The 12154-nt window shown below is 44.9% G+C and overlaps 1 protein-coding gene across 2 annotated transcripts in view; it reads left to right on the top strand.

Moving 5' to 3' along the window:
- TLL2 (tolloid like 2) overlaps positions 1-12154 on the top strand; it is an 85452-nt gene that overhangs the window by 41688 nt on the left and 31610 nt on the right. For both annotated transcript variants that reach the window (XM_058028858.1, XM_058028859.1), the window contains 5 exons: positions 5322-5393; positions 7856-8026; positions 8831-8948; positions 9355-9533; positions 9824-9929. In XM_058028858.1, the coding sequence (XP_057884841.1) occupies positions 5322-5393; positions 7856-8026; positions 8831-8948; positions 9355-9533; positions 9824-9929 (646 nt within the window). The remainder of the gene's footprint in view (positions 1-5321; positions 5394-7855; positions 8027-8830; positions 8949-9354; positions 9534-9823; positions 9930-12154) is intronic.

Genomic DNA, 12154 nt, shown 5'->3' with positions numbered 1-12154 from the left:
TTCATTTTCACTTGCCTCAGTAAAAGCACTGTGCTTGCAGGGCTCTTTGTCACTGGAAGGAACTAGTGAAATGACACAGGTTGTAGGTATCATTTATCTCTCATTTATCTGTCTTTTTACCTGAGGAAACAGAAGTGATTGTTGCAGCCCACAAGAAAACACCTCTTTCAGTCTTCAGTCCTTCCTTTTACCCAGAGAGTGTTGGTCCCCTTAAGCATTAACTCTCAGTGGAGAGGTTGGGTCAGACTGTCCCCTTTCTTCCAATGCCTTCTTTAAAAACCGGATGCATCACAGTATAAAAGCAATGTTGCCACTTCCAGAAGAGCAGGCAGTATCCAGGGAAAATACAGGGTGTTTGGGAATGGTGCTGCCTGCACTTCTGCTCTGCCTGCCATCCCACTCCAAGTACAGCTGGCCAGCAGAAGATTTTGGTCCATGAAGTGCTTTGCAGCTCATGTCTATGGCAGCCCTGGGTTTGCTTAGCTCACTCACCTTCCTCCTCTCGTGAACTTCCCTGTGAGGCCACTGTCCTCCTTCCCTACACCAGCATTCACAGCTGATGGGGAGATGACACATCTGCCTGTCAAGCCTCTGGACCTTGGGACTCTCCTGAGTTATTGCAGCTAGTCAGCTTACTCTGAATAGGAAAAACAGATTCCTGCAGGGAATTTGGGGCTCAGAATTCTTCCTTTCTTTAATTTCTTTTTCTTTAAGTAAATTGAGGGAGCTTCAGCTATTCCACTGACAGGAAATGCTGAAGGATATATCTCAAATCATTTGCTCAGATCTCCAGGGTACAGGGGTTTATGAAAGGTTTTTGCTATAGACTCTCCACCAGCTCTGGGAAACATCTGTTCTGTATTCTGAATGCATTTTCCCAGCAGAAATTGTTTTAATAAAATCATCACTTTTTCTGTGCTTAGAAAACCCAGTGAAATAAAGTTTTTTCCTATGCTAAACAGTTCTTGACCACTGGTTAATGAAGTTAAAAATTGCATGTTTGCATTGTCTGACTTATCCTGCTTTTCCAGGAGCTTCTCTGATGGTCATAATATGACAGCACTGACAAGAACTGAAACTCTAAAGAATGCCTAGTGTTTAATGTTAACTACACTACTTGGTTTTGTTGGTGCTTCATTCTCTGTTTGAAATCCAGTCTCTAAGCCATGGTATGTGAACAGCCCGTATATTGAGTGAGACTATGAAAGCAGGGTGTTCTAACATATAAGATAGGGGAGATGAAGTAATTAATAATTTTTCAAAAGCATTTTTTTATCACTGTGTTGTAGTCCAGCTCTGAAATGGCCTTTTCTCCACAGTAAGATGTATTCGAAAAAGTCTTGATGTGGTTTGATTCACCTGAGAGCAAATAATTATGTGCACAGCCAAGTTACTCTCTGCTAAATCAGAAAAATTGGAAAATCTGTCAAAGTCCTCAGTGCTCACTGTGGGCTCCTTTGTCCTCAGCAGAGGTGATGAGCATATGGGTGGTAGCTGTCTTCAAAGTTCAGCTGTGGAACCCTTTCCCTGTGTGGACAGCAACCAGGAAAGGGAAAAGAAAACTCTGTGAACATGAAAAGATTCTTTATTGGTCTGGAGAGGAAAAAGTATCCTGGCTTGGTCCTGTTCTGACACAGGTTTTGATTTTAATGGCAACTTTTACAATTTGGAAAAAGGTGGTGTTGCAAGCTTCATCCCATCCAATTTCCTGTGTAAGAATATTGTGTGTTCTCAACCTGCAGTTTTTCAGACAACTACAATTCCTATTGTCACTTGTTGGGTTTTAGACTAACATTATAGATAGGCATCATTTGAAAATGAAGTTTGACTCAGGGTAGACTGATGTTTCTCCCTTGCTTTCAGGTGGGTAACTCATCTTGCCTCAGAGTAGCATTTTCCAATGCAAGCTAAAAGACAGATGGTGCTAAAATGTTTTGGAAGTCAGCAGCTCCTCAAGCAGCTTTGAGATCTTAAATGGGCCCAATAGGAGGGTGGTAGGTATTTCTGGGCCAATTATATGCATTCTGATTCACCAGCAGGCTGCTTCACTGCTTTGCCTGGCTTTCCTCTTCCTTTTTCAGACAAGAAGCCTTTCATGGTCCATAAACAAGTGGAAGAAGCACAGAAGCTTTAGTTGATCAGAGATCTGGTTGTCCCCTTTTTGGTGATTCAGATTACCTGGGCTTAACCAAAAAAAGCCAAACCAGAACATGCACAGCAATAAATGCCTTCAATCCTAAATTGCATCTTGTAGAAGGCACGTTTTCAGGTCTGATATATTGCCACTTCTCCAAGTCCCACCCTCTTTTACTGGAAGTGAGGGTTCTGAATGGAATCTGTTCCCTGCTCTTCCTTCAGGCTGCACATCTTTGCCTGTGCTAGTGGTGCAAGGGAACTACCAACAGCATAGCTTTGCTGGCATGCTTTGTGCACTCTCTCTTAATATGTTGTCCTTTACTTTGGTTTCAGCTGAACAACTTGGACTTCATTTAACAAAATTGGATTTTCATTTTCCTCTCCTGGGAGAGTGAGAGAAACTGCTTTCTTCACAGCAGTGCCCCAGCCTGCTGCTTTCTGCTTTACTGGACCCTTACTTACCACCTCAGGCTGCTTCTAGCTCCTGAAAACAATTTATACACCTGTTCTTCAGCCATGCTTGCAGACATGGTGTGTTTATCTCAGATTTGTGGTTCATTCAAGCTACTGGACATTTCCTTCAGTTAGCCAAGCTCCCTTGGCAGTGCTGGTCTGTGAGAAACACAAAAACAAGTTGTTGTACAAGTGCACTGTAGGTAGAAGGTGGAATATTCCCCAGCCTGGGTAGAGAATCTCTTCTGTGTCTCTGCCAGGTCATGCACAGAAGTAAGTTGCCTGGTCAGGGACTCCAGCAGTGTTCTGCTGGGGTTGCACCTGTTAAATAGGATGAATTATTAGGAAGAATTGAATTACAAAAATGTGGAGGTTAAGAGGGTTTAGGAGATCTAGTACAGCTCTGTGCATGGAGACATGACCCAACAAATTCTGTATTTTCAACTGATTGTGGGAGAAGCATACAAAACTCAAGCTGAAGAAGGATGGGTGCTGGTCTAGCACAGCGGTGGGTGGAAAGTAGTGAGGATGAAAGTGATCTTGGGGGCTTGTTAACTGCTGGAAATCCATTAAAGTCAATGTCATGTCTTTGTGGGATACCCAGCCTGCTTTTATTGGCTTTCTACAGAGCACAATGTCAAACTGGAAATCTCCCTTCTCCTCTTCAGTGCTTCCAGTGATAATGGGCTTCAGTACAAATCTGGGTATTTCATGCTCTGGAGCAGTAACACTGGAGTATGTTCTGCTTCTGGCTGTGACAGAGTAGTCTGACAGATAGGTACCACTTCAGGAATGTGTTGAGGGGATGGCAGGACCTACATATTATCTGCAATCTATGTGCAACTGCCTCCAGATACAAGGTGCATTTCTTGGCTTTCTTATTTATTGTTAATGACCAATCACTTCTTCTGGGGTCCTACATTAGCCCTCTCTTGGAAAGAATCAGAAGAGGACTAAATGTCTGTCCAGTGACTTTAATTTTTGGGATATCTTTAGGCATCATGGTGATAGGAAATGTCTAAAAACTCAAGTGAATCAGAAAAGGGTCTTCTAAAATGTTCATGTTTGTTTCCAAACACCTTTATGTGACACAAGGCTGTGGATGCTTCCTGTCTGTATGAGTGAGATTAGAGTTTGAAAATATCTGGTATATATGCACCCCCATATCTGGCTTTTGTGCAGCACTCTCCCTTTTCACGGGCTGCTATAAGACAAAATATGCAAAGATGTTGTAGATTTCATTAGTCATGCTAGTTTATTCAAACCTCCTCTTTGCATAAGAAACCAGGGCCTGTGCTGATCTCTGGGAAAGAATGCGCTCAGGGCTCGGAGCAGCCGCGCGCTCCGGCGGCAGAGGTCAGCGGCTCGGGCAGCGCACAGGGGCCGGCTCCAGGGGTTGGTGCCATCATTTGCAATTCAATCCCATGCAGCTCCCTCTTAGGAGAACAATTCACTAAATACAGAGTTGTTCTTTTTCCCTAATTCACCATATAATTCACCTCCTAAGTTCAATTAAGAAGCAATCTGTTTGTGACTGGAAGCAAGCTGCATTTATTTAGAAATACAAAATTATCCTTTGCCTCAGCAAAGACTGCATGCCTTAATAATTCTGGTGATGAATGGCTAGTTGGGGTTTCCTTTAAATGGAATGAGATACTGTGTGAAGAATAGCATACTTTGCAGGGGTGGGGGTGGGAGAAGTCCTGGGGATGTAAAACTGAGGAGAGGAACTTTTGTTGAGCTTGGGCTTAAGGAAGTGACGAGGACCGGGCATGAAAGAAAACAAAGGGAAATCTTGGGATGGGACATTGAAGCTGGAAAAGAGTGATAGAGTTCAGAGCAATCCATCTTGTTGAATCAGGCTTGTTCCTGTTCACACATCTAATGGCTTTTGTCCAGCCAAGCTCTGTTAAACTATGGCACTTCCTTTGGGAGACAAACCCTGATTTACTGTGTCTCTTGGACTAGGAAGCTCTAACCTATAGCCAGCTGAAAGGCTGGGTATTTTATTTTCTTCTGAATTGTTTTGTAGCTATCTTTCATCATCATTTTCCTGATACTCATATCGTTTATAGTATATAATGTTGGAGATTTGTTACCATCCTCTTAGTCCTTCTCCAAGCTGCCAGAGATATCCCTTTTCCCCTGTCCTTGCCCTGTTGGACAGGCTGGAGAAGGATTTGCTAGAAGCCAGCTCCAGAGCAAAGGAGAGTTTTCCAGCTGGCAAAGCAGGACTGTTTCAGTGACTGGAAGATGTCCAGCTGTCTTGGAAGTGTCCACACTGCATCCAGCAGCGCTGTATGACCAACAGTGTATTCTTTTCTGCATGTGGTGGTTCACCATGCTCTTCATGCTTTATCTTGCCACCAAGACTACAGAAATTTGCTCTTGCAATACCTCTACAGAGATCAGCTCATTCAACTCCTGCTCTCATTAAATCTCCATGAAATTAGCCTTCCCTAGAAGAGACTTTCTGCTTGTTCAGCATATGGAGAAACTTAGGCATGGTATAGTAATGAGTTGCAAAGTGTCACTGTAAGCTAGGAATAAATCTAGGAAAAGTGCCTAGCTCTATCAAGGGTTTAGTCCCTGCTCCCTGAACAGGGAAAGCAGACAGTTTCTGTGGCCAGCAGACCCCCAGCTGGCATTACTGATAGCTGCTGTCCTTTCCACATCAGAGCTCTGCCAGCCAGCTCACCAGAGATGAGTCTCTGCTCTTTTTTCTTTTGCAGGAGGCCTGGGAGAAGAGGTGTCGAGTGAAAATGCCACTTCAACCGACAACAGTGACAAAGCAGTTAAAAAGGGTAATGTGTTACCCCACCCAGACCTTTGGGTATCTTTTATTTACTTTTTTTACCCTCTGTAAAAAGATATTTTGTACTGTTTTGTACATGTGTGTGCCTCCATGCCTGGGAGATCAGCCCTGCCCATACGTTCTTTGCTGTTGGTGAACTCTCTGAAGGGGTGGGTTTGCCTTGTATAATGTGATGGGTTGACCCCAGCCAGAAGCCAAGCGAAGTCACTATTCCCCGTCCTCTAGCAGGAGAGGTGAGAAAGCAAGAGTGAGAAAACCCATTGGTCGAGATAAAGATAATTTAATAAGTGAATGAAAGGGGAAAAATAACCAAAGTGATACAGAGGCAACAGCTCACTCTTACCCACAAGCAGGCCCTGCTAGAAGAATGCGTCAGGCCTCTCCAGGGAGGAGAATTTAATAAATTTCAGTTGTTAAAGGCAGAAAAGTACCTACTAAGGAGCAGTCAAGAGCTGTTGGTGAGGAGAACTTGCCCAAGAGTGTGTGTTACTGGCAAGGAATGGAAGCGTTGACGCACAGAAGTGAGGACCCAGAGTCCCCTGTGCAGAGCTGCTGCTGCACCAGGCACAGGAGAGCCCAGGGCAGACACCTCCTCACTTGGGTTGCTGTCAGGAGCTGCCCATGTGCAAATCCACAGAGATTTTGAGCAGGCACAGGAGCAGTTTGTGGATAGAAGACAAGACTACTTCTATCCTGAGACCCTATCACTTCTTCTAGCTGTGGCCATTTCAATGCCGATGTTTGTGCTGGTGCCTGGTACCAGCAGTACCAGGTGTAGGCAGGAGGGTGGTTCTTCCTTTTTTGGGAGAACCCCGAACCTCAGAGCATCTGCCTTCCAGGATCCAGCAGCTGGCCTGGGGATGGGGCAGCTTCTGAAATGGCAGGAAGGTGCTTAGGAGTAAGAGGAACAAAAGGCAAATTCCCGTTTTTGTCCTGCAGCTCAGAGCAAGGTCTTCAGCAGGAAGGGCTTGACCTGGTGAAGCAGGAGGGAGGGTTTAAAGTTCATTCTTTTCATTCCCTTACACTGCCTGGATTTCCTTCCCATTGTATCGATCCCCTCAGCCTTGACAGTAGTGGTTTGCTTACTGGTGCTTCAGCTGGAGGGATGAATAGGGGAAGAGGCTCTCAGCAGCCCCCCTGGTCACTAGAGGAAGGTCTTAGCAGGACCTCTGCTTTTTAATAACCCAGCAGCCCATGTCTCTGACTTGGAAAGCAAAGCTGTGGCCAGTCTTGCTGATTTACATACAAATTGCCATCCTTGGGCTGCACGGCAGTGTGCTGTGAGCCACTGTCAGTGGTGCTGCTCCTCAGAGTGACAAAGATGTTCACCTTGGAGTGACCCTTGAGGCCAGCACTCGCTGAAGGCATAGCAACCCCTGTACTCTGTTATTCCTTTGCCCTAGTCCAGCCGATGAGTTGGCTGAGCAGCACAGGGAGCTTATCTAAGCAGTGGTGTCTGCGCACAGAGGCCTGTAAAGCTCAGCTGGACTGTGTCTGCTTTGAGGGTTTGAGTTGCCCATGGCACCTCAATTAGGGGGGTGAACAATCAGGAAGCTTTGAGTAAAGGATTATTTGAGTAAAGATACCAGCACATTAAAAGTGCAACTCGTGTAGGCATAACCAGTATCTGAGCAGAGAGTGAGCAGCAGCACAAATGCAGGGCAAGGGACAGGGTCTGCCTAGAAGCCTGTGTGAATCTGCTTGCAGATTTCAAGGTCAGTGCTGAACACCACACAGGCAGGGCTGCTGTACCCTTTGTAACAAGAAATGTGTTGTGCTTTCCCTTTTGTATTTTTGCTCCTTTTCATTAAAATGAAGAGATTCAGCATGGATGGAGATCTGCACTTCTGTTTTTCCCATCCTGAGCATCCTCCTCCAACAGAGACTGTCCCATCTTTATAGATTTCCAAACCACCCAAGACCTGGTATGTGAAACCAAAGTAATACTTTTCAGTACAGATTTCAGAGTTAAGAGTCTGTCACCTTCTTCCAAGCAAGCTCAAATGAGTAGTTGTTGCTGTGAAGCTGTTCATAATAGAACAAACCATTCTCTGCAGATGAGTGGATAGATAGGGCAAGTTGAGAATATACAGTGACATCTAAGCTTGATTTCTACCTTCTGTTCCCCTTGAGTACTGTGTCCCCATCTGTGAAGTTGCTGTTGCAGAGAAGGAGTGGCTAGAGACAGGGAAGGATGTGCTTTGACACCCTAATGGGAGAGCAGCTTTGGCATGGTGCATATGGAGGCTCCAAAACAAGAAGGGACAGTTTTCTATAGATTAGCCGTCTCAAAGTCCCAAAAAAATCACTGGCAAATCAGGTTATGACTTCTGTTTTGGTTTAACACCTTGCTTTTTTCTTTTGGTCTTTTTCTGAAGCTCCGGGGTATTGCCTGAGGGCTGCAGGTGGAGCTAAAGAGGATTTAAACAGTGTTGCCACTCTGTGTTGCAGATGGCAGGCAGAACAGGACGCTTGCAGGGAGCCCCAGGAGGAAGGAGCGCACGGATGAGCCCGGGATGGATGCACACCCCTCTGCCAGAGTGCGCAGGGCCACCACGGCCCGGGCCGAGAGGATCTGGCCTGGGGGCGTCATCCCCTATGTCATCGGAGGAAATTTCACCGGTCAGTGGTGAAAGCACTGCTTTCTCTTTGCCATGGGTCTGTGTGTCAAACTGTGCAGGAAATCTCTGGAGCAGAGTTATCCCACAGGCTCAGGTCCTTGGGAATCTGTCTGCTGAGGTAGGGTGGGAATGATTGCACGAGGAGTTGTGCACTGTGGAAGCCTGAAGCTGAGGTGTGCCCTGAGATGGTTCTTCTCTTGGAGTCCAAGAAATACTTGAGTGACTGAGTCACTTTTCTTTAGAGGCCAGACCTGTGAGCTAGCCATTGGTGAGCTGTGCTTGCCCCCTGTTTTTCCAGAAGAGCATTCTCTCTGCTGTTGGAAGAGCAGGAGCAGAAGTACTCTGGGGTCCTGGCAATAACTTTGCCTTAGTTTTGAAGAGCATCTGTAACACTCGTGAGATTCCTGGGTCTTGAAAGATGGGCATGATCATTAATTCATGTCATGAGAGCAAATTTGGCACATCACTTGTGTGTGGTGTTCAGATCAGACCACTTGGCAGCTCTGCCAGAATGGCCTGTACCTAGAAAGGTGACATGTTTTATATTCACAAATATTGATGTACTTAATCTGTAAAGTTTTCTACCTATTTAATTAGAGCAGTAAATTCATCAGATATAAGGAGAGAAAAGAAGATACAGGAAGGTAATGCTATAGCTGGAAGTTGGCCCCAGGGTCCAAGAGATGTCTACAGTATAAGGTTGGCTGTTTGAAAGGTTGACTGCTCCCATATCCAGATGAAATCCATTAGAGATTTTCCTGAAAGCCTGGCCTTCACTGTTTGCTCCTCTTGGTTTCCTTTCCAGGAACTCAGAGAGCTATCTTTAAGCAAGCAATGAGGCACTGGGAGAAGCACACTTGTGTGACCTTTGTGGAGAGGACTGATGAAGAGAGCTTCATTGTGTTCACGTACAGAACGTGTGGGTAAGTGATGCACACATTCCCTGCAGCTCTCTATTGCAAACAGCACTTTCACCTGGCTTTGTAAGTCTGGCCCAAAAAACACCAATGGCTAGCTTGGAAATCTATCTGTCACAGAGATGCAGCTGGTCACTTTCAGTGAGGATTGCTAGGATCGTTTAGTATTTGCTCAGAAGGTGCTAAGCCTTTCTGGATTCTTTTTTCCTGAGATAACACTTCAGTGTACATGTGCTTGTTTATAGGTACACACTTTTTTCTTTATGTTTTCTTTGTACTTACATGTAAGTACATATAGTGTATGCAACTGCTGGCCTCTCCTGAACCCTGCCATATGCCATGCTCTGTTCCTGTGTTTTAGAGTTCCTCAAGTCACTGATGTGCTGATGGGTTTGTGGGTTTTCTTTTCCAGGTGTTGCTCCTACGTGGGTCGCCGAGGCGGGGGCCCTCAGGCAATCTCCATTGGAAAGAACTGTGACAAGTTTGGTATCGTGGCTCATGAGCTGGGTCATGTGGTGGGTTTCTGGCATGAGCACACGCGGCCTGACAGGGACCAGCATGTCACTATCATCAGAGAGAACATACAGCAAGGTAAAATCATGCTTCAGGTTATTCCACCTGGCTTTTGGCTGGGTAGAAACCTTTCTTGCTACACTTGTGGAAAATGCTGATGGTCTGAAGGTTGGGATAGAGAAGAAGAAATATTGCTGAGGGGTAAGGGTCAAAATAGCTGTATGAATAGAAATTTTGGATGTCCGGCTGGAGCTGTTGAAACAGAGGAGCATATCCATTTCATTCTAGGCTCCCACAGGTAAAAGTTGTTTTTTGTTTTTATTCTCTAAGAATGGTTTGTTTCTTTTCCTTTTTGTTTGTCATCACAGGTCAGGAGTACAACTTTTTAAAGATGGAAGCTGGGGAAGTGAACTCACTTGGAGAGACCTATGACTTTGACAGCATCATGCACTATGCTAGGAACACGTTCTCCAGGTGATAATTCAAGATTACATGTCCTTAGGACCATTTTTGGTAGTTGTGGTTGACTCTGTGGGATATGTAGAGCCTAGAAGGAGACCTCTGATCTATTGCTGCATTGCAAGGCTTGAAAAATGTTTGAAGAGACAAGGTGGGTGTAGTATGGTGGACTCCTGTTTTCCCCTTTCCACTGCATTTACTCAGTAATAGTCCTGGTAATCTCAGAGCTTCCAAAGCCTTGCTGACATTCTTTGCAGCCTTCCCAGGCAGCACACATGTATCTGTGTGCATATCTGCCCATGGGCACCTTGGGTAATACTAGAAGAAGCTTTGAATCTCTTGGTTGCCCAGCTTATACTTTGGAGTCACAATACAGCCATCAGAGTCTCTAGTGGTTGTGTTGAGGGAGAGTTGAACTCTAGATCATGATCTTTAATTGCTTGGGTGGTTTTTTTACCCATTTATGCATGAGCTTTCACTCATGGCCTCTGCAGCTGTGTAGTTCTGTGTGACTGGGTTTTTTCATGGAGGAGTTATCAGTCCTTCCCCAACTAATGCCAGTTTCTGCACAGGCTGTTTGTCCTTGTCTCCCATCTCATACCTCCAGATGGAGCCCATTTTCTGATCAGACTGCTCCACTGGATGGAGAGGTGACATAAACACAGTTATGTCCTGTGTTTGGAATGAGTGTTACTGGATGACCAGATTCATTTTGCTGCATTGTTAGAAGTTTTCTTCCATGAATCCTACTATTGCTCTTTCCCAAGAGCTTTCTGTCATTACATACTGTTAGTAAAGGGGTTGGAAGGTACAGTGGAAGTATTCACACTCTTGGAAAAATTTTGTTGCAAAAATCAAAATGTCTTTGTGACTTTTTACATTTTCCTACTTCCCTGTTGTATTGAAGGGCCAAGCCTGTTGGTTTGTGCTTTTCTTTTGACAACTTCACACTAACCAGTGGAAAATTGCTGAAATGCTGCTTGTTGTGGCAGGAGGAGATGGTGCCTGAGCAAGGGTGTTTTGCAGACTTTGCAGATTTCTTTGCATTAGATATCCAAAGCAAACAATTTTTCTTCCCTTGAAGCATCTGCTGGACCCTCCTAGCATTTGCTAAACTCTTAATGGTTTGAATTGTCTTGCACAAAAGCAGGATTAAGTTATTACCGCCATTTATATTGTGGATGCCTTTGAGTCTGTGTCTCTTGAAAACTAGGGTCCTTCAGAGCACTGCTGGGCCAAAATGGGTAAAAATGGCAAGAGTCCTGCTAGATTTAAATTGGTGCTTGATAGGATTTTTAAGTCTGTTTTCTTTAAGCTCTTTGTCTCTGTGACCCACCCTTACCCCAGCTGCGGACTTTGTGCAGTAATTGAACTGAGCACTGAGTGCCCTGGTAGGCTGATTGTGCTCTTAGCACAAATAAGCAGGGCTGGAATTGGCTTTTACTTTGCCAAGACCTGTCTTGACATCTGCTCCCCTAAGGAAGCAATGCGCTGACCAGCCAGAGAGACTGGTGGGTGCATGCACCTGACCTTCCCACCTCACTGAGGTTTGCTGGCCAATTGCAACCCAAACTGACACAAGCACAGAGTCGATGGAGGTTTTAAGTTCCAGCAGGTTTCATTAAGATCAGTGGCTAGGAAAGGGTGAGAGTTCCTGCTTGGGCCTGCAAGGGAAGGGCTGCATTGAGTATGTTAATGCAGTAGCAGACACCAAAAGTCAATGTAAGATGGTGTGAGCACCTGACCAGTGGAGATGGGATGTGTGAGTGAGCAGGGGAAAGACACACAGCCATGTCTGTGACTTGCTCTCTTGTAGCAATTCTTACTTGGCACTTAGTATAACCTTGTTTTTAACTTTTAACAGTCAATATTATTTTTAACTTTTAACAGTCAATATTGATGATAGTAAATCATATGGTGCTTGCCATGGTCAAATGCTGCTATAGATGCTGGGCCCTTTTTATTCTAAACTTTTTACCTGGGACAGAAAGCTATAGCCTTTCTGATATTTGATGAGTCCTAGCAGTTTCCAGTGATACTTTTGAGGATTGGTGTAGAGTTTCCATTTCGTAGCAATGCCTCTCATTTTTGTCTGTGGCTAATAGAAATAGGAGTATGGCACAAGAGGCTGTAATGACATCAGGACCAAGTTTTTACCATTGGAACTTTTGTTCTCATCTAGGTCAGAAATTTGCCTGTTGTGCAGAGTGTGGCTGCAGGCTTTTATTTCCTGGTGCATT

Source organism: Melospiza georgiana, chromosome 8, assembly GCF_028018845.1.
Source record: "Melospiza georgiana isolate bMelGeo1 chromosome 8, bMelGeo1.pri, whole genome shotgun sequence".
Taxonomy (NCBI): Eukaryota; Metazoa; Chordata; class Aves; order Passeriformes; family Passerellidae; genus Melospiza; species Melospiza georgiana.
This window is presented reverse-complemented; position numbering and strand designations above follow the sequence as displayed.